Genomic DNA, 23,380 nt, shown 5'->3' on the forward strand with positions numbered 1-23,380 from the left:
TCACCAGTGTCCCTTGTTTTATACAAAACAGATGATCTCTGGCAAAAACAGGCTTCAAAGTAATTTCTGTGAAACAAATGCTCCTTGGATTGCTCTGGAATCCAAGATGCATTCTCCAGGAGAGACTTCCCTAGTCAGCACCGGCGGATGAGTGCACGGGGGCAGGTCTGGGACAACATACCCTGCTGCTGGTGTTTATTTCTAGAGTTCCCTTAAGCTGGCCCAGGGACTGTCCTGCTCAGTGAGTCACACCCACAGGGAGCACACGACTTCTGTCCACTTCTAGGAAGCCTGTGCTCTTACCCAGTAGCTCTGAGTGGCATGGTGGGATATGGCACAGGGAACAGAAAACAGACTATTCTCCAGTACACTAACGGGCACAATCAGAATCAGAAGTGTATTTCCTTCTAGGACTCAGTTCCCCAGACTATTGCACAACCCACCCATTCCTTTCATCCCCTGTCTCTGTGTGGGTAGTTCTTAAAGTGGGGGGAGGGAGGATGAGGGAAAGGAGCCCAGTGTGGGAGATATTTTGCAATTCTTTTGCTGTGTTTATCTGTGATGATAGGAGGTGCTACTGGGCTCTGGTAAGTGGAGGACAGACGTGTTGTTGAATGTCTTAAACACACAGGATAGCCTCTTACAGCACAGTATGCCCCACTTTAAAAGTGTCAAAATAGTGACATGGTGGAGACACCTTGAGCTTGGCTATTTCTGACATCAAACTGTTGAACTATGTTCACAATGTTAACAAATACATTCCAGCTAGAAAAACGGCTAAATTTATACTTGTTATTGATTTTATAAACATTCCATATGAGATAAAATTCCATCATGTCCAGGAATGTCTTAAAACATTACAGGAAAACGGAGTAGGGAGCAGGGGGATAAAACCAGATTCGCAAATGCTACTTATCAGAGCTGGGTAATGGGTAAGCTAAGAGCTCAGTAGTTATGCTTTTTATACCTCTGGGTATCTTGAAAATTCCCATCATAAAAGATGATTTGTTTTCTTCTCAATGAGTCTACTTAAAGAAATACAACATATAAAAGGGTTCCTACTCACTCCACCCCCTGTAGAAGCATGGCGGGGAGAAAAAGGCATGCTGGGGCATGCTGGGAGGAACTGTGCAGCTCTGACCACTAGAAACAGGATTCCAGGGAGGGCAAGATGCTGCTGGAGAAGGCAATAGGGGCTAGTCTCGCATGCTACACCAGGGTCTAGTTTTAGTCTAGATCTGTAAAGAGAATTATCAGATATGCGGCCAGATTCCTGTTTTAGAGGTACTGGAGGTAGTGCCTCTTCGCTTGTCTTCTCTGGAACCCTGGAAGGAGCAAAGGATAGTCTGGAAAGAGGCAGGGATTCCAAAAGTGAGCCAGGAACAGAGAGGGTTGCTATCATTTGGGAAAGAAACTGAGGGTACAGGGATAGTATGCAGAAAGAACCAAGATTGTACTTAAAGGTACCTATCCTATGTGTTATTCATAACTGAATCATAAGTGGAGGGAAAGCGAAAGGTCTGCCTTACGGAGACAAACAGCAAAATATACAAGTGATCTTAAACTGCAGGTGACAACCAGGATAAAATAAACATGTCTGACTGACCCCTGACCTTCTGGTCGCCAGTCTGATCTTGTGGAGGACAGGTAGCAGTGTGGTCTATTGTACTGGCAGTTACTCCTAGTACTACACACTGGAATCCTGGCCTTCCTAGAGTTCCATGGTGATCTCTGTGCCTTTGTACATGCTATTCCTTCTGCCCAAAAGCTCTTCCAGGTCTTGTCCATGTGGGAAGTTCCTACTCCCTTTTGATCTTGTAAGTTTTCTCGGGAATGATCTCTATATAGTTCTCTCTCCAGGTAGACCAGATATCTAGTTCTTCCTTCAGGGCAAATAGCTGGCACAAGCTGGGACTTCAACTCAGGTCTCCAGGTTCTAATAAAAGGCTATGCTTTTCCTACTATAATGCTGCTGAGACCCCTGCCAAGTGTAGAACTTAGAAAGGTTCTACCTAAATTAATATGATATATACAGAAAGAACCTTATCAGAACATGGTTCATTATTTTAAAACTTAAAATGAAGCTATAAAAACATTTTACATCCCACATTGTCCAATACCAAAAACTTGGTAGTGTTTTCCTGCCCTGCCATGCCACTATCATTCAGTCTCCCTCTGCCATTTCCAGAAATAGCTACTTGCTGCACTGTTGCCTTGGTGATTAAAAGTCATTTAACTTTCTGGTCTTGAGGTAGTTCCTTGAGAGGACTGAACACAGTGTTAAGAGCTGTGCGTTCAGGTTCTTGCTGTTAATTTAAACTGTGTGCACAAATGAGGAAATGCTTAACTTTTGGAGGGCTGTTTTATCAATAATAAAGCCAACTAATGGCACCCCATGCAAAGCTGGTGGTGGGTACAGCATCTTGCATATACTGTAGTAATACAGCAATACTCAATAAACCCAAGTTACCATCCACTGTCAGCATGGCTGACACCTCGGGCCAGTCAGCCTGCTAACCAGCTAGAACACTGTCATTCCCAAAGTTAGCCAGCCAGCAGGCATACTTACTGCAACATGATTTATTACTAATCAATACATTTAAGGAAGTTGTAAGCATGCTTTTAGTGATCATCAAAATCATATGCTTAATTTATTTTATGGTACCTTGCAGCAAATAAGGAACAAACTAACAATTATTTTCTTTCTCCTTTGGAATCAAGGACAAAGAAAAAGTGTTACAAAGAAGTGTAAAGAATACAGAAGTAGAGCAAACACTACGAACAATACCCACCAGCTGCATGCTGTAGCCATCACTGTCCTACATATTATCTTAAGTAGTCTCTTATGCTGGGAAGTACTGTTGTCTCCATCTTTAAACAGTGAAAAGCGAGGTTCTGGGAGAGCAAATGACTTGTCCAAGTCACAAGCTAAACAGAAGAGTCAGGGCCGAAACATACCCCAGTCTCCTGAACCTAGTGGCCAGGGCCCCTCTCTGGGCCGCTCTGGGATTTAAGTGACTCCTCAAGAAGAAGCACTGAACTGCAGAAAAACAGCCTTTACTGGGTCCAGGAGTCTCCAAACCCACCCCAGTGCGCAGAGCCACAACTAGGAGCAAAATGCTGCCTCAGGTGTGTCTGATACCTGAGGATAACCTCTGTTTGGGGATTCACTGTTTGGCTACCAAGAAAGAATGTTCAACATCTTTCCAGTCTCCTTCTTATGCTAATTACAGCTCATCAGCATCTGGACACCCACAAGCAAAATCAATCTGGCACCAGAAGCCAGCCAAAGACATTTTCCTACTATAAAAAAAACAAACAAGACTGCAACATGATTAAACACACTGAGCATTTCCCCAGTAACCTGCAGGCTGGTGCACATAAAAACCCCATCTGATTTTACACGAGTCTAGTAGGAAAGGACACTAACAAACACCGCACACCTGCAAGGGTATTCTTTATGAGCAGTGAGATGTATACAAGCTTATTTTCTGTGCTTCCCTTCCACATCACATCTTCCGTTACGTACCAATATGTCCAACACGCTCAAATATTTACACATTATAAGAAGCCAGCAGAATGGCAACTTTCCATTTCATGCTCTAAGCGAATGAACGTGGGTGCAATGGCCTTAGGTCTCCAGCTCATTCCCTGATTTTGCAGTTCCTATACTTCCAGGAGATATGGCAGAGCCACCTTGCCATCCAAGCTCCCCTCCAAACTAAACCACCTCCAAAGACGCCACTCAACCTGAATTCTTTTCTTGCCTTCTAAAGAGAGTGGAGCTTCACAGTAACAAAGCAGTAGTTACAAAACAGAATGCCAAGCAGATTCTCATCTCTGCAAAATTACACACACACATGACCCCCATCCCAATATGTATGTCTGAGTGGATTCTATCCATTAACTGTAACTAACTTTGGGTGGAGGTTTGGGGATGATTTTAACTTTTTCTCCAAAATTTTTGTATTCAGAAATGGCAAGGGTTCTTTTTAAAAAGCACCTGACATGTCAGGCGGCTCCCCTGGGCAGAGAGGGATGTGAAAAGGATGCCAACACGGCTGGGTGCTCTGGTCAGTGTCCTCAACACTAACTAAACACTAGGATCATGAGTTTTAAAAATACTGATGCTTGGGGCTGGAGAGATGGCTCAGTGGTTAAGAGAGCTTGGTTCCCAACTATTAGGGTCAGAGTTCAGACGCTAACATCCATGTAACAAGCCATGTTCAAGGAGAGACCCTGGCTTCAAAGGAACATGAGGAACATGATGGAGGGCATCCCATGCCTTTTTCTGGCCTCTGAGCATGTGCACAGGCACAGGACCTAACCACAAATCTGAACACACAGACACACAGACATAACTGAAATCTTTTAAGAAATACTGATGGTCCAAGGCTCAAGCCTCAGAATTTGTGGAGATGAGACCCAGACCCAAGCATTTTGTCAAAGCTCTTCTAGTGACACCAACCAATTAGGGTTGAAAGCTCTAAGTTGATGCCATTAATCAGGAGGAGTCAGGAGAGGGACAGAGTAAGGTTACAGTGAGCACGCCCAGGAGTAAAGACTAAAGGCTGAAAAGCACTGAGTATCAGCTCTGGAAAGCCCCATGTAGAGAAGAAGATATGGTAAGCAGATACATCTGAGCCAAGAGGCAGACAAAGTGAGGTAGGCCGAAATGATCAGCACTGAGAGATGGAGACTATGCAGGACCACAGAGAAAGAGGCAGAGCAGGAAAGGATACCACACAATTTAAATCAAGCTCTCTGTAGGTGAGGAGCCCTCATTTATGATCAGAAGCAGGGCCACCACAGTCTCTGTGAGTTCTTATGTGTATCAGTTCTGTCGAATAAAAATCCCTACCCCTAACCAAGAAACTATTTGCAATTGCTAGGAAAGGAAAGATCCATTTTCTCTAATAGAGTATCACTGAGTATATCAACTACACTCTAGGACAGGACCCACGTCCAGGAACAGTTGGTCAAAACAGACTCCACGGGGTGTGCATGCATACTTCTGTTATATTTTGTTTTCTTTAACTTTTTTTTTTTTTGCTGTTTCTTTCTGTCTCTCTCTCTTTAAGAAAGACATACAGAGAGAAGTAGGGAAGAGAGAGAAAACATGAAGTTGGTGGGTAGGGAGACGGAGAGGCGCTAGAAGGAACTGGGGAGGGGAAGGAATATGATCAAAATATATTGTCTGAAACAAAAACAAACAAAAAAATCAGGGCCAAACAAAAACTGGTGAAATAATTTTGAAACCACAGGAGAATGCTAGGTTCAGTTTCTAATAGGCCATGTGAGGGTCCCATACTGTGTTCTCACCTGTCAAGTGTGGGTAGTAAGACCATGGCCAAGAGGAATGCATATTATAGTACTAAGACCACAAGCGGCCCTCAAACGGTGACGTCAGGAACGGCACCCCGACAGAGAGTATGTGCTAAATTCAATAAACCATAGTTCACAGGTAATAACGGTTTAGTTCCTGCTAGTTCTTTACTTTGGGATCACTTAAAATACTATAGAAGTTAGCCTAAAATGGCCTGACTATTTTCCAGTTGATACTGGTATTTGTTTGATTTCTATGAAGGATATAATTATATACCAAACCATTTCTATAAAATTTAAGCAAGATCATGAACAAACACTATCATATTCCTATTGACAACTCTACAAATGTACCAGAAGAAATTCTCCTAATGCCACAAAAGAGCTAAGCTGCTACTGGGCAGAATGAACACTGCAAAGAGAACATAGGAAAAAGAACTGTTCTCTACCCTCCCCTCTGGATTCAACATTGAATTTGCAAAAAATTAGCTTAAATGGCCAAGATAATGGAAATTATTGCTATACTTGTGACCTGTGAAAATTTGGGAGGTCCTTTTTGGTATGAAATAATAAAATTACTACCATAACAGCAACAAGAACTAGCTCTTATGAACACTTTCTTGCGCCAGGAAAGTCCTGGGCCCTGTCCCTGATGAGCTCAGGTCCCACAGATGTGGCTTCTGAATAATGCTCTAATCTCCTTCTCTACAGGCCGCTACTCCACCAAGACTGGGCCAGCATGGCCTTGGGGCATACTCCAGAGGGCACAGGGAGGTGGGGCATACAGGGCTCTACAAGAAGCTGGTGGCAGCCACGTTAAAGGTTCACTGTCATTTGTCCCTTCTGTCTTTTCTGTATGTGCTTTCCCCTGACATTACTACTCAGCTTCCACCAGAGTGTGACTCAGGAGCCACACTTCCCAGGTAAGGCTGTTCTGCCTGTTCTCTCACATTCAGGTGAGATGGGGAGACTTCCCTTCCCTTTGTGTCCACAGGGCCTCAAACATCCTTCTGCCTCTTACCTTGGCATAGAAATGCAGACTTCCTGTCTGTTTTCTCGGTGGGCTGTGAACACATTCATCTCCTGTTTTTACCTTGTAACATAAAAGGTGTCTTGATAGCTGGGCTGTAGGTTTGTTCACCTTCCCTCTAAATCACTAGCCTGGCACCAAGAAGGCCTAATGGTTTGCCTAATGAAAGAGCATGTGAAGCCTTGGTAATCTATCTTGGGGTTATGATCCAGCCTTTAGACAGATTGGTTCAAAGCTGGGCTCTGTGTCCACAAAAGCAGACGTTTGTACCCCATATATAAACACAAACCCTGGAAGAAAGAGGGAGGGATGACTACCTCTGAAGGGAGCTAACACTGATAACTATAGCCCAACCATTGGGGACTGAATACAGGACACTCACAATCATTACTTTGTACAGCCTGGGGGAAGATTTTACTAGTCCTGCTTTACTGAAGTGGGATTCAAGTTCAAACAAAAGGAATAACTTGCCCAAGACCGCTGGGCAGCCTGTGGGTAGAGCTGGGTCTGACGTGGGTCAGCCTGCCTGTAAAAGCAATCCTCCTCTTCAGCTCTAGGCTGCTTCCCGACAACCTACAGGGGACCCTGCAGCCTGGGCTTCTGGGAGAGAGTTTGAAGATGACCTCAGCTCAATTCTTCACCTGGCACTTACTTGCTAAAAGGTGCTTGGCAACCAACAAACTCTAAGAGTCATGGCAAAGAGAAGAGAGAAATGTCTAAGTGCTAAAGCGGTGTAGGTCTGTGTCCATTAGCAGATAGCTCATTTCCTCCCCTCCTCAAAAGCGAGCACTGCCTCCCGGATGGTGAGTGCACCCTTTTTCCAGTCTTCTAGGGGAAAACAAGAGTCCTGTGTGGAAAACCTGAAGGACTTGGGGCAGTTAGCAAGTCAGATAACAGCACTTCAAATAGCCCTGCAGGCTTGAGGAGAGGAGCCCCAAGCCAACCAAACATGCAGGCGGCTTGTTTCAGCATCCCTACGGCTGGCATCCAAGTATGGGTGGAAGACAAGCAGCTGAGGGAGGGAAAGGGAACATCCCTACAGCTGGCATCCAAATATGGGTGGAAGACAAGCAGCTGAGGGAGGGAAGGGAACTGATCCAGAAAGTGTTCCATTACAAGGTTTTCAAACCCAACACAAAACAGCACGGCGTTTTATCCTTGTTCAGCACAAAGGGTCCATCATGACAATGCTTAGTGTCATCACTTTCCTCCATCATTCTATTATAAATAACTAACTTGTGATTTTTAAGCTTGAGGAGAAGATGAATTGAGTTTGCAAGCTCTGGCACGGGTTATATGGAAAGGTGGGACCGGGGGCTTCCTGGTAAATCCTCTCTGGGAAGGGTTTTGTCTGATGTCTCTCACACAACTGGCACACATACTGCCCAGCTATGAGACTGGCAGGTTTAAGAAACCAAAACGCATGTCAAGTACATACTTCTTAAACTACCAAGATAGTAGCAGAACATAAAAGAGAAGCCATCCTCATACCAGCACCACTACTAATGAGACCAAAAGCATACTGAGTATGTGTGTTTCTGGATGGCCAACAAGTCAAAATCAAAATCAAATAAGGAATGAGTCCAAGGTGTTTCTGGCAAGACTTGCCCAGGTGGTACTGTGTGTGTTCACAGCAGCCTCGGATATGAACATACAAGTGAGCATTTTGCACTGAGCATGTCCTCATCCCAGAGAACGCTGGGTGCAGGTCTGAGACTACTGTGTGTTAGGAGCCAGTGTTTTTACTGCACACATAAAGCTTTCTGCTCTTATGGAAACATAATGGTTTAATTATGGAAAACAAAGACCGTCAATATTTTCCTACTGCTATTCCTTAGCATCTAAGTATTGATTTAGCGTATCTTTTGACTGCATTGTGTTAGGATGTTTGATATTAAAAACTGCTGTTTAAACTGATGACTTGGGCTTCATAAAAAGTCATTAAGTGAATTTTGGCTTGGGATTAGGAGAGAATTCCCAAGAATTTCTGAAATGGCCCTAAACATTCTTCTGTACTGTGTGTTTATGTGAAGTAGTATTTTCAGCACTGGTGATTATAAAACCTAAGTTGTGAAAAATGTTGAAGATGCTTGACATCAAATATTCAGATAAGATGTGCATCCATTTTGTAATATACAAATTTGTTTTCATATTTAATAAATGATAAAATTATATGTATACAAAGAATTGTTTTAAAATAACTTTATGATTTATTATCAGTAAATACTGACAGTTATATGTGTGTGTGCATGGGCATGCAGTCCCTGTGGAAGGCCTGTGTGTGTTTGTGTGTGTATGTATGTGCATGGGCAAGCAGTCCCTGTGGAGGGTGTGTGTGTGTGTGTGTGTGTGTGTGTGTGTATGTGCATAGGCATGTAGTCCCTGTGAAGGGTGTGTGTGTTTGTGTGTGTATGTATGTGCATGGGCAAGCAGTCCCTGTGGAGGTGTCAGCTACTTTGGAGCCTGAGTTACAGGCAGTTGTGAGGTATGTGAAGGGGGCACTGGGAACCAAACTCTGGTCCTCCCCAACAGGGGCAAGTGTTCTTAGCCTCCATACCATCTCTCCAGCCTCTAATGTTGACTTTCTATACCCATGTACCAATTTCATGTATCCGGGATTGCATAAAAATTTAAAGCAGCTCTGCTCTAGCACACTTACAAAGTATGATGCCTGGGTCAGAGTTATGTACTGACATATCACAAAATAGCATTTCCTAATAAGAAGCACACACTGTGGAAGTCAGTTCAGCCCTTCCAGTAACTCAGGAGGGTGAGGAATGCACTCGTTCTTAGAGATTAAGGAACAAGTTTGCATGGAATATTACTGAGCAGCTTCTTCAGCAGAAACACCAGCCAGACCACATGGTAAGAAATACAGATTCAATGATGCTTTGAGGTACTGCTAGCCTTGATGGCAGCAGCAAACATTATGTGGATACTACATAAGTTCATTATTGACTCACCCAATACGTACTGAACACCTGTTGTGCACCATGAACTGTGACAGACACTAGAAATGCCTAACAACACTTTCACCAAGTCACTGCCACCCAGCCTTCACAACCTGTGCGATCTGAGAGGGTAACATTAGACTTTTCACGGCTGTGACGAAATACCTGCGGTGAACAATTTAAGGAAAGAAATATGTATTTTGCTTCACAGTGGCAGATTTTGGTCCACACTGGTGGGCTCCATCACTTCCAGGACTAAGCTGAGGAAGTACATGTGGGTGAAGGGTGTGGTGGAGCAAGGCTGGTCACCTCAAGGCAGCAGCAAAGTAGAAAGAGCCAGAAGGAGAGAAACAGGAACCAACTTTACCCCACAGAGCACTGAGCTCCAGAGACCTCTCCAGTCAAGCACCACATCCTTACATTTCCAAAGCCACCAGTCAGGGCCCAAGCTTTCAACATATAAACCTGTGGGGAAAGAGTTCATATTCAAAATGAAAAGAGCTAAATAAGAGTCCCACTGCCATGATAACTTGCCAGAGCATCAATGTTATAACAAGTCAAGGCTTTCTGATTAAGAACTCTTGTAACTACCCCAGCAAAACAAACGTGCAAGCTCTTGATGCTCATGGGAGCAAAGACTAATAGCAATGACCCTGGGAAATGAGGTTTGTGATTAGAAGTGGAGGGGGTCTGAGTTCTCATTCAGTTACCCACCCATTGTATGCTCTGCTCATGATTTCGCTGAGGCTCAAAGTCTCTATCCTTTAGAATGGGAAATAACCCCGAGGGGCTATTGGAAGGCTCAAAATCAATCAGATGTGTAGAAGCCTTCCTGTAGATGCTACAACTGTGAGGGATGACTGGAGTCCTTGCCCTTGCCACCGTCTCCCTTCCACCACAAGTGTCCTCTTCTTTAAGGCCCTTGCTCTGTCACCTTTAATAACGAAATCCTCTTGTCTGGTGGGTCTTTGTAATTGCTGATAAATTCTGTGGCTGATACCTGCACAAATCGTCATTACCCCCATGCCCATTTCCCCCTTTCCTAAAACTAGAAATTTGCTAAAAGCTGGGCATGACTGGTCCATTTACAGCTGTTGAAACTCTGGGAGGAATCAAGAACTGGGCTCAAGGAGCAGGTATTTAGGGCTGCAGAAAAGCTCAGGGAGGTGATGGGGCAAAGATGGTATAATGAGGGAGAGGGTTCAGTGGAGACTTTATGAGGCAGAATTTACAGTTTAGGATTAATTGCACATGGGGAATTGTAGAGGTAAGGGTGGGGTGGCTTCTGTGGTGGTGGCAGGTAGGGTGTGAGGCTACTTGGACTACAAGTACAGGGGAGTTGAGCCAGGGAAGAGGAGGCCTGATGAGTGTGGGAGTATCTTCAGGTGATTAGCTCCACCAACCTGGGCTTGGGAGACTGAAGAGGTGAAGATCTGGGAGCCAAGGACAAATGGAGGGCAAGGGAATGTGCAGGCCAGTGTTGGGAGGGACTGGTGCCTCTGATCAAAGTGAGCAGGAAGGCTGAGGGGAAGGCAGAAGCAGGGAGTGTGGGAGGGAACCCAGGAAGAGCAGATGCTGCAAGACTGGCATTCTACCATCTTTCCTGTGCACACAGGACCTGCCATGGCCTCAGTCTCTCCTCCATTTTAACCACAGCATTAATTCCATCCAAAGTTGGTACCAAAGGATGCACGTCATCTTGCTGTTCCAGGAGTCTTTAATGATGCTTCCTTTCCCCTGGGCTGGCCAAAGTCCCCTCTTGTCTGACTGCGGAGAAGCCATGCCCTTTCTCTTCTGACCCTGGCATGATCTGATGAGTGTCGTGGGAGCCTGGCCTGCTTTTTTGTTTTCTTAGAAGTCTAGGAGGACTCAGGCACCAACATGATTCCTGAAATGTGGAGTTGATTGAAATCTCTTAAAACCCTTCCCTGATACCAGAAAGTCTTCCTCAAGCTGCTGACCTGCCATCAAGCACTGTCACTGTGGATAAGGTGGAAATGCACGCACATGCCCAGCAAGCGTGCTGCACACCTACACTGCTTGGGAGCTCACCCCCTCAAAGCTCTTAACAGCCTCCAGGGGAACCATGTTAAAACAGCGCAATTAACTAGAACGGCTACAAACTCAATAACTCACCTACCTAATGAGGCAATACAAGGAAAATTGGGCCTATTTTAATAAGAATTTAAAAGAGAGCCGGGAAGTAAAGGTCAGATGCCATTTCTGGATCCCAGCTCTTTTCTCTTCCCTGTCTATGCTGGAGTAGTTAATACCAAGGAGATAATACACACTGTGCAATTCTTTATAAATCCAAGGAGGCAGCCAGTCATATTACTGCACTCAAGGGCAAGTGAGTCTTTCTGACCCATCCCCCCAACACTAAGTGCCTCCCCAGATCTATTTCTGAAGGTTTTATTATGCAAACCTGAATGGATTTCAATTACAATAATTCTTTTCCTTCTCCACCCTGACTCATGAAAGAGAAACTCAATTACCAGCAATTTGAGGTTATAAGGGCAGTTTTGTTTTCCCCTCCTCTCTGGAGTCTTGGCAGTCTAGAAGGTTCTCCTTTCTCACCCCCTCCTGTTGCCTGAGGGGCCATAGCTGGTTGGACACCACTTTGCAGCACAACCTCTCCATCAAGAAGGAGCTTTCCTAGGGGCCAGGAGATGGCTCATTTGGTAAAGTGCTTGCCATGCACGAGGATCAGATTTGAGTTTGAATCCCCAACACTCATGTAAAAAGCCAACCATGTGGAGCTTCCCTGTAATCCCAGTGATGGGGAGGCAGAGACAAGAGGATCCCTGGAGCCAGGAAATCTTGCTGAATAGGCAAACTCCTGGTCCAGTGAAAGACCTATCTCAAAAATTTAGGTGGAGAGCAATGGAGACATTGACCTCTGGCCTCCACATGCACCTGCATACACCCAAACATGTATGCATGCATATCAATCACATAGCCCTCCCATTCTCACGCTCTCCCCTGGACTTTTAGAAAGGATGCATTCTGTGGTGGCCAAAATTGCTGGCAATTTTGCTGTGGGACAGTTAACACTTTTCAAAGCTAACTATTCAACTGTAGGGTCTATGATAGGAATATAAAGCCAGCCCTCAGTATCTTGAGGAGATTAGGCACAGGCTGCCAAAGATACCAAAATTTGCAGGTGATGAGAGTCCTTAAATAAAATGGCACAATATTTGCATATAATTCAGGAACAACCCCCCATATTCTTTAAATCATCAAGCCAGGCATGATGGTACACACACTGAGGAAGAAGAAGAGTTCAAGGCCAGCCTGATCTACATGGCAATTTTAAGTCAGCCAAAGGTGCTTGTCTCAAATCAACCAAGCAACCAACCAACCAACCAACCAAGCAATACCTACTGCAATGTAAATGCTGTATAAGACAGTGTTACACTATATTGCTTGAGGAACAATGACCACACTCTAAAAAGTCTGCACGTGCTTAGTACTGACAATTCTTGCTACTCATATTCTCAATCCACAGTTGGTGGGACCAGCCCACAGACGTAAAAGCCCATCAGAATGGCAGTTTCAGGATGTGTGTCATTTCACTTGGTCCTTATGAGCAACCAGAGGGGGATTCTAGACTCATCATTTTATAGACAGGGCAACCGGGGCTAAGAGAGAGAATTTAGGAATGCGCCCAGGGTCACATAAGATTAGCAGTAAGGCACCTGTAACACACTAGGCTAAACTGTCACTGCAGTTGCTCTAAACAGGTCCTGAGGTGACAGGGCTGAGATGACACAAGAATGTGTGACAAGCCCAAAGCTTGCTAAGAAAGAAAAGGGGAGGCCCAGGTAGCTTCCAGACTGGGGAACTAACTCCCTGACCACGATGCTTACTTAGGAATCTGATCGCAGCAAGAAGCTGGTCCTGGGCGAGACTTACCTATGTTCTGTGCACACAGGGCCCTTGAGAGAACAGCTACAGAGGGAGACCTCTACCACCATCTAGGGCCAGTGTGACAAAATCCAACATGTCTAGCAAAGCCCCTATTTCCACTGCAGAAGAAGCTGGATGGAAGGCCCCTATCCCAGGCATGTATCACTGACAACCATCAACACGAACTTCAGCCAGCTGTATGACTTCTGCTTCGCACAGCTCTGGGGAGAGCTCAAGCCTATGCCTGAACTCAGTGAAGTCTTCCAGGGTAGTTGCTAATGTAAGCAGGCACCAAACATTGTGCGCTTATTATCACATCGAGCACCAGGCTAGACAGTGGGACCCAGACACGACAAGCCCACTGATTCTTTAATGTTAAGTGTTAGGGGACCAAGTCCTAGAACCGAGATCCAGTAGGTAGGAGGACCTGAGAGCTGGGGTGCCTATTCTTCCGACTAAGGATGGAAAGGACGACGAACTGGCAGCCAGGACATCGATGAGAGTGAAGTACTGCAGCAGAGGAAGGGGCACGGTGAAGCCCGAGAAGGCCCTAGTCACAAACATTCCTAATGGCAAGAGTCTATACCAGAGCACAGCACATACACCTACCTGGTGCTCTTGTATCAGACAGGCATGGACAGCAACGAGAGCGCAGGACTTACCCAGGGGACAAGGCAGGGCAAAGAAACCTGGCATGATGTGCCCTCTCCCTACCATTCAAAGTTTAGGGGCCAGTTTGCCAGGACAAAGTAGCCGGCGGGTGGCAGAAGACACAGAGCAGTGCTTTCTCCTTGGTCTCCCTTCTACTTCTGGGTGCCACTGTGTGTGGGATGCCAGCCATTACAGCCCACCATGCCTTCTAGGAGCTGTCTTCCCAAGCCATTTCCCCACTAACATAATGTTATCAAGTTCCTAACGCGGGCACTCTAAAGGCAATGTACTGTTACCGGCATGCCACTAGGCATATTTTTTCATCAGGAAAACAGCTGCTCACTGAATCTGTAACTTCTTTCACTTCTTAGAACCCTGCACATGAGCAAGAGCTGGCTCAGGGTTGTTTGCCTTCACCTTCTCTCCACGCATGCTCAAAGCCCAGTGTCAAGTCTCTCAGTAGAAGCCAGCACATTGGCCACACCAGTGTGAGAAGGTGGCCGGCTTATGAAGCAGTGTTGACAAGTACAATCTAGTCCCCAGAAGCTGAAGGTACAGACATCACAGCTTTTAGTTCATTAGTCTCAACCCCTAACTCTCTCTTTTTTTTTTTTTTTTGGTTTTTTGGGACAGGATTTCTCTGTGGCTTTGGAGCCTGTCCTGGAACTAGCTCTGTAGACCAGGCTGGTCTCGAACTCACAGAGATCCACCTGTCTCTGCCTCCCAAGTGCTGGGATTAAAGGCGTGCACCACCATCGCCCGGCTCAACCCCTAACTTTTTAGACCAGGGATCTGGGTGGGGCAGGAAGAGGTGGCTCGGTTGGTGAAGTGTTTGCCTTGCAAGCATGAAGACCTGAGTTTGATCCCCAGAACCCATGCAAAACGTTAGTCAGGGTGGTACTTGTACTGGAGTGACAGAGATGGGAGGATCCCGGGGGCCCACTGGCCACACCGACTTGGCCAAATAACTGAATCCCAGAGCAACAAGAGACTTGTGGACAGCTGTTGAGGAACACCTCAAGTTGTTCTCTGGCCTCTGCATGCATGCACACACAGCTGCACACATATATATGCACATAAACACACAAAAACTCTCATACTGGTCCCTGCATGAGCTGATTTTCTCATGAGAATAAACAAGGATAGCACCATCTTCACCAGCTGTGAGGCCTAAATGAAAATGCAAGTAACAGCACAATCAGAATCTGGCAGGGCAGTGAACAGCGAGTGCTACAGAACTATCTAGATTTCCAGAGGCCCTCATTTCTTCTCCCAGGGCCTCTTTCAGCTGAGTTCCACCAGGGATAGAAAAAGGGCTGGCAGCAGGGTTAACTCGTTTACAGATAGCTTGGTCAATATCTGACCGGAACTTGATGAGGTCTCCAAGTTGCCGCCCCTTGGCTCTCCACTGCCTCTGGAGAGCTGATCCGATCACTGGGGTGATCTCTGAAGACAGGTCACACCACCTTCCCTTCAACCACTCCAAGTTTGGGGAGACAAAACCAGTCAATCTGAGACACAGACAGGAGGGTGAGGGACACAACAGATACGCAGGTGCCTAGGCCAGCTCTAGCAGTCACTGAGGGAAATCACCCAAACCATGGGACGTATGTATGTTTCTCTGGACAAGACCCACCGAGTTCTCATAGCAGCTCAGGCTCCCCTCTTTCACACTGCTTCCTGTCTCTCTGCCCCTCCTGCACTTTAAAATAGCCATCCGACCATGTAAATTCTTGGAGCGAGTGTCTGCTGGCCTCCAGCGGAGCTGTCAATGCCCATAAATCGAGGCCTTCCAGACTGCACTGCAGCAGTTTACTGGGGGAGGGGTGCAGCGGCCACCACAATACCAGGAGGACACTGGCCTGGTGGTAACTACTCTGTTACAGCCTCACAATTCACAGCGGCATTCTGCTAGGAGGAGGCTCCATCAAGGAGGAGAAACATAAAAAGGGGAACCTGGGCTGTAAATAGTTTATTCCAGCAATTCCTGATGTTGGCTGAATCATACTTTAATACAGAAATACACGAAAGCACCACTCCGGAGGTGACATGTGTTGCCACCTCATTACTCTTTCCTAAAGGGTCTTCCATCAGAGAGACACCTCACCACAAATTACAGCGAAGAACACAAAACCTCCTCACACACTCAGACAGGCCAGAGAGTGGAACCTCCAGGACTCAAACAAACACAGACAGGGCCCACCCCTGGGCTCTGGGCTGCTTTGCCATGAAGGGAACAGACTCACCCGCCTCTCCCAGAGGCCCTGGCAGTCAACCCTACCTACCTTCATGTTCCTTCTCTGTGGTTCCCACTTTCTTGATCTTCCGGGGAGACTTCATAAAGAGTGGAAAGATGGTCCGCAAGCCAAGAATGTCAACAAACTTGTGGCAGTTGTCTGTGCCCTCGGGCCCAATCATGGCATGGTCCAGTACCTTCAGGGCGCTGCTCCGGGAGATCTTCTTCTCCCTACAAGCAAATGATATTCCAGAAGAAGGACTAGGTTTTTAATGTGTACTCAACTGGGAAAAAAAGACAAACATCCCCCAATAAAAACAGAACAGCTAAAATGTGCTCACAGAAAGAAGACATTTATGTTATATGTAAGCAGATTATCACACATGTTAATAGGGGAATCTGGACTAGGAAGAATAAATTCTCTGTTTTTTTTTTTTTTTTCGAGTCAGGGTCTTTTTGTGCAGGCCTGGTTATCCTGGAACTCTCTATGTAGACCAGGCTGGGCTTGAGCTTCTTTCTACCTCCCAAGTGCTGGGATTAAAAGTATGCACCATTATGGCAGCTAAAGAATAAAATCTTATGGTGACACAGGATAATGTTCAAATTTCTACATGAAGTATCATGACAATTCCGTGGGAAAGGCATCAGAAGACTGGAGAAGCAGATCAAAGTGAGGACTTTCAGAAGTCTTTTCCCCACAGCTTTACTAGATATATTCCACACCAGTTAATGTGCCCACCTAAAGTGTACAATGCAATGGTTTTAGTGTGCTCACACATGTAAGCATCCCACAACCAACCTCAGGGCATTCTACCACCCTGTAAGAAAACCACTAACCCTTTGACTGTTCCTCGTCTCCATTCCCTGGCTCCTGAGCTCCAAACAGTCACAGATCTATGTTGTCTCTATAGACTTGCCTACTCCAGACATTTTTTTATTTAATTTTTTTTTCATTTTACATTCTAATTCCAGTTCCCCCTCTCTCCCCTTCTTCTGCCCCCCCACCTCCTTCCATCCCACCCCCATCCACTCCTCAGAGGAGGTAAGGCCTTCCTTGGGGAGTCCAACAAAGTCTGGTTTGCCAAGTTGAGGCAGGACCAAGTCCCTCCCCCCATATCGAGGCTAAGCAAGGTATTCCACCATAGGGAATGGACTCCAAAGAGCCAGTTCATGTACCCAGGATAAGTCCTGGTTCCATTGCAATCTACCCCTTCCCCAGCAGAATCAGGCCACATAACTGTCACCCACATTTAGAAGACCTAGTTCGGTCTCATGCAGGTTCCCCAGCTGTTACTCTATAGACATTTTAGGCAAATGCTATTACATGTGATCTCCATAGTGGGCACATCATTTCATATACCCATTGGAGACAGAGACTGTACTTTTGTTTCCCAGTTGCCCAGACCCGAATAATCACACAGAAACTATATTAATAACACTGCTTGGCCAATGGCTCAGGCATATTCCTAGCTACCTCTTACATCTTAAATTAACATATTTCTATTAATCTATGTAGCCATGAGACTGTGGCTTACTGGTAATGTTCTGGTATCTTTCTTCTTTGGTAGCTACCCTAGCAACTCCCATCAGTGCTGCAGGCTGGTAACCAGACCTTCAGTACATCAGTATACAGGCCTCTGGAGACCTTTAAGATCTAAAAGTAACAGGAGAGTACTATCCTACAATATTACATTGTTTCACTTATTTCCTAACTGGGCAGAGATGGCCAATCAACCACACAAATGCACAGTGTTTCCTGAGCACCTACACAGCACTGCAGTAGACACCAAGACATGGCTTCTGCTCCAAAAAGTGGCAACCACTTGGGGAGACCAAATGAACGTGACACCACCAGGAAAGTGTCCCTGTGTTAGGTCCTCCACAAGACCCTCTGGACACCTTTCCTGTCAAAGATGAAAGATGTCACTGTGCCCTGCAGATTACATTCTACCTGTAGGAAGCCAGGGGACACGAAAATGTTCAGAGAAAAGCAACAAGAAAAACCAGGGTGCGCAGCCGACAATGCCACCACTCTTCTCCTTACCACAGAGGAGCGGACAGTCAGACAGTCAGCAGCCCACCGCGAACTCAGGCCTGTTCAGACATTGCTACTGGAAGCCAGAGGTTTCTTGTTTTTAACAAATTCGAGGAAAGGACAGTAAAAATAACTTAAAGGCCTCAAGCACTAGGAATCATGTTCAAGATGGTAGGAGGGAGGCAGCAGCTCATCTGTGAGAAACCAGTGAGGTAGCAAATGGCAGGGGGTGCCTGTCAACAGGGGGTGAGTGGTGGCACCGGTGTCAGGGCTGGGGAATACAAGGTGGGAATGAAGATGACAGCATGCACCAATGTGGCCACACCAGGCCCCTGCTGTGCTGCTAGGGAACCCCAGCTCCACTGACAGCTACTGTAGGGTGGACATCAGCCCAGGAGCACAGAGATGAAGGGTCTGGAGTGGCAGACCTTGTGGGCAGGGAGGACAGTTCAGAGACTATGGCACTAGCATAAGTGACTGCAGCAGGGGGCTGAAAGAGGCCTATTTTAGAAATATGAAATTTTGAACATCAGGAGGAGGCAAACAAGGTTTGAAATCCACTGGGAAGGACTTTCTGTCTTTGGATGAAATTCTAGCAGGCTACACAAATAATATACTTGTTCTCACTGCGGTTAGACTTTTGCACCCTGCTTTACAAGCTGGAATTTACTGAGGTTATGGCTAGGGCAGATAATCATGCAGGCAGAAATTAGGAAACTGAGCTACCAAATATGCATTGTTTAGCCATTCAGGGAAAGGCATCCTGAAATGAGTGACGATTGCAGATCAGGGCACCTTCAGCTTCTGTTGAGCACACATTGAAACCATTTCACAAACAACATAGGATTGCCTGAAATACTAAAAGCAAAGGAGCCTGGTTGAGCAAAGCCCCTCTTTTTTCCCTGCCTAAGCAAATTCATGAAACAAAAGACTTTAAAAGCAAAGCCCTTCTTTGGGTAGGCAGCGTAGGACATGTTTAAAGGGGGCAGTAATTGCGTATTGATCACCATTTAGGCAAGCTGCATGGAGGTGAACTTTGGAATATTCATTGGGTTCAAGTTCAGGCTTTTAGCAATCAATAGCTGTTTGGCCTGACTTTCTTGGGTTGACTTTATTTGAAATATTTATTCTACTGGAGGACAAGTAGTTTATCTTAGTCTTGTCTGGGTTCATTGGGTTGTCGATCATGCCAAGCCCAATGTGAACACCAGTGCCCACAACCTGGGTGCCTATGGTCAATGGCTGGGTCGTCTGCTCCTATCTGCTCATGTGTGCCTCAGATGCTGCAGCAGTGTCTCCTGTTATAGTTTTAATTAGCTCACTCTTTATCATACCCAAACACTTCTGTAGTGAACACAGATTCCGAATGATTTCCTTTGCTCATTTTTTCTTTACTCAAATATTTATGAAACACCTAACAGGTGCCAAACACCTAGTCAAGCATGCATAGACAAAGCTCAGCTTGTGGCTTCTGAGATTGGTCCACGTGGAATGAAAACAAAAAGGCAAGGGAAAAGGGTAGCCTGAGGAAGGCTGAGTCCTGCAGCAGTGGTATAGACAAGGAAGGGGAGTACAGTGAGGAGGCCTGGCCAGGGAACAGAAGCTGGAACTCTGCTTCCCAGACAGGTAAAGAGGGAACAGAAGGGAACAAAGCACATTAGGGGGAAGAGCAGGTACACAGCAGGGAAAGGGTGAGTGGGCTGCACCACAGTGGAAGCCAGGTGCCTGTGTGCTTTGGGAGGTAGTATGGCTCAGCCACAGTAGATAGATGGTGGGTAGGGCAGGAGAAAGGAGAACAATAGCAGGGGCAGAGGAAATGCAGTGGTGGTTTGCATAAGAATTGCCCCACAGGTTTGCATACTGAAGTGCTTAGTCAGCAGGGAATGACATTATTTGAAAGGATTAGAAGGATTAGGAGGTGTGGCCTTGTTGGAGGAAATGTATCAACAGAGGTAGGCTTTGAGGTTTCAAAAGCCCATGCCAAGACCAGTTTCCTGCTCTCTCTTGACCTGTGGATCAGGATACTACTGCTCTAGGACCATGAGTGGTGCCATGCTCTTGCTATGCTCCCTGCCATGATGATAAAGGACTAAAGCTCTAAAGCTGTAAGTAAGGCCTCAATTAATTTTTTTTTAAATAAGAAATGCCCTGGAGGCAGGAGAGATGGCTCAGTGGTTAAGAACACTGGCTGTTCTTCCAGAGGACCCAGGTTCAATTTCCAGCACCAACATGGCAGCAGACAACTGTCTGTAACTCTAGTTCCAGGGGATCTGACATCCTCACACAGAGGATATACAGGCAAAAAACAGTGTAAATTAAGTCAATAAATAAACCTTTTTTAAAAAGTTAAGTTGTCTTGGTCATGGTATCTCTTCACAGCAATAGAACAGTGTCTTAGTCAGGGCAAAAGAGCAGAAGACAGGGATGGAAGGGGCCAAGAGTTCTGGTTAAACCGGAGGTGCCTCTGGAACAGGACAGTGATGTTCAGCTAGGACTTAATGAGTCTAAAATTCAAAAATGAGGGGAAATCTGAGAGAATCATTAAATCTACAGGATATAACTAAATCTCCTGGGCGAGACTACCCTGACATAGCCTTTTAAAGGTAGAGAAGAACAGCAGAACACAGGAGGAAATATATTTGAGGACAGGCCAAAGAGGTAAAGTTCTTTTTCTAGAACTCTGGCTAACTGGGATTAACTAAAGAGGTGATTAGGAATCTTTAAAATACTGGTAACCGCTGGGCAGTGGTGGTGCACGCCTTTAATCCCAGCACTTGGGAGGCAGAGGCAGGTGGATCTCCGTGAGTTCGAGGCCAGCCTGGTCTACAAAAGCTAGTTCCAGGATAGGCACCAAAGCTACAGCGAAACCTTGTCTTGAAAAAAACCAACCCCCCCCCCAAAAACAACAACAAAAACTAACAACAACAAAGATACTGGTAACCACGAGCACATCCTGGCAGGAAATCTGGCTAATCCTGGGCAAGATGGCAATAGCTCATACACCACAGAGAAAACTGCTTGAGTCCGTGAGGCAGGAGGCAGAAGGAAGCAACTAGAAAGCCACAGTCACTTTCAAAGACGCACCTCTACGACCTAAGAACTTCCCAACATACTCCACTGTCTCTAAGCAGCACCCCCCTGAGGACCAAAACTATCACCTGTGAATCTTTGGTGGACACTCATCCGTATCATTATCAATGACCAGTGGTTTCAGGCTATTAATGCAATATCCTTAAACACTCTCCACAGTTAATTCACATGAGCCCATGAGTCAACATATAATTGCTAAAACACATTTCTTCCCAGCAGAGCCTACGTATGGCCATGTGACTCTCCACAGTCAGTAAGATGTGGGCACAACAGATGCATCCTCAGAAGAGAAGCTGAAAGATGAACTGTATCTCATAGGTTTTCCTTCGCCGTGTGAATGGCGCCTTGTGAATGGCGTGTGCTATCAAGCTCTGCCCAAGACCCAAAATAAATAAGGCAAACAGCAGAATTTCCAGTAGCCAGTTAAAGTGGTGCTAGGTGTGAAGGCTTCGGGTCTTGAGATCCGGGGTTACTACTATACCAAACCTGACTGATGAATGACAAATACTGTCTTGGGAGGATGGTATCGTCCCCCATAGGTCAGGTGGAGTGGGTGACACAGCAGAGTTGCTCAATATAAACAATACTTTTAAGAGTTGTGTTGCATATACACGGATCTAATCTACATGGGAAGTGGAAAAAGATAAAATCTCCTGAGTAAACTGGGAGCATGGGGATCATGGGAGAGGGTAGAAAGGGTGGGGAGAGGAAGGGAGGTGAAGAAAAATATAAAGCTCAATAAAAACAATTTTTAAAAAGAGTTATGTTGTATTACTATCTACCAGCAACAAACTGTAAGGAAAGGGACCTTAAAAGTATAATATGCTGGGCTTGCACTGTGAGTTAAAATGGAGGAACAAGAACTGGATTTTTATGTCCCCTCCCGTCCTAAAGCAAGTGTGGGGCAACAGGAAAATACACGGAGCAGTGATGAACAGAACAATTCCTAGACCTGAAACAAGGCAGGACATGCAGGGATCCTGTCTGCAGGAGATTCCAGGACTCACAGCAGTGGGGATTCGGAGCTGTGGGTCTGCAGAACTGGTGCTGCTAGAGCTCACAGCTCAGGGAACCAGAACTCGGGGCAGTCCTCAGAGCGCCCTTCCAGTCTTCCATGACATCAGTACACCAGCCAGGGCTGAGAAAGGAGCTGCCTGAAAGGGTAGGGCAAGCAATTCCTAGAGCTCAGAGAGCATGGCCACCAGTTTGTAGTAAAGCATTTGGAGCACTAGGAAGGCCCCACTCCAGAAACACAACAAAATCCACTGCAGTCTACCAGGCTGGTAAGTTCTGTCCAGGAGATTTAAAAAGAACCCCTAAAAGGACCTGAAGAGGCTGAAGAGATGGCTAGTTGGTAACTAACATTCCTGCTGCACAGTCATGAAGACCTGAGTTCGGATCCCAGAACTCACAGAAAAAGTGAGAAACTCTGGTGCATGCCTGTAATCCCCAGCGCTGGTAACTGAAGTGGGGACGGAGACAAGCAGATCCTTGAAGCACACTGACCAGCCAGTCTAGCCAGTCCATCAGCAGAAGCTGAGAGACTCTGTCTCAAAAAATGAAGGTAGAAGAATGGCGAGATGGTTCAGGGATAGAGGTGCTTGCTGTGCAGGCCCGACAACCCGAGTTCATCCCTTGTACTCATGCAGAGGTGGAAGGGGAGAACCAGCACCACAAAGTTATCCTCCAACCTCTCCATGCATCCCCTGGCACCCACTATCATATATACACACTAATAATACATTGAAAGAATTAAAAAAAACCAAAACACAAAACTAGCTGGGTGGTGGCAGCACATGACTTTAATCCCAGAACTCGGGAGGCAGAGGCTGGTGGAGCTCTGTGCGTTCAAGTCCAGCCTGGTTTATAAAGTGAGTTCCAGGACAGTCAGGGCTGTTACACCAAGAAACCCTCCCTGTATTGAAAAAAATGAAAACAACAAAAAAGGTAAAGATCAACAGAAAATGACACCTGCCATCAATCTCTGACCTCTTCATGCATGATATTCTGTCTCACACATGCTAACACCTCCACCAACAAGAACATCCACCATATCACATATATATATATAAAAGGGAGTGATGATCTGTCTCAAGAGTATCATATTGTGAGGTATGGCTCAGGGGTAGACTGCTGGCTCAGGGTGCATGCGG

General features: G+C 45.9%; 1 protein-coding gene across 1 annotated transcript in view; it reads right to left on the reverse strand.

Moving 5' to 3' along the window:
- The window catches only part of Ctnnbl1 (catenin beta like 1), a 160,256-nt gene that overhangs the window by 37,136 nt on the left and 99,740 nt on the right, over positions 1-23,380 (reverse strand). The window contains exon 11 of the mRNA XM_041670402.1: positions 16,152-16,333. Coding sequence (XP_041526336.1) covers positions 16,152-16,333 — 182 coding nt within the window. The remainder of the gene's footprint in view (positions 1-16,151; positions 16,334-23,380) is intronic.

This window comes from Microtus oregoni, unplaced genomic scaffold (assembly GCF_018167655.1).
Source record: "Microtus oregoni isolate MIOR12 unplaced genomic scaffold, Mior012 000020F_ref0000438, whole genome shotgun sequence".
NCBI classification, from domain to species: Eukaryota; Metazoa; Chordata; class Mammalia; order Rodentia; family Cricetidae; genus Microtus; species Microtus oregoni.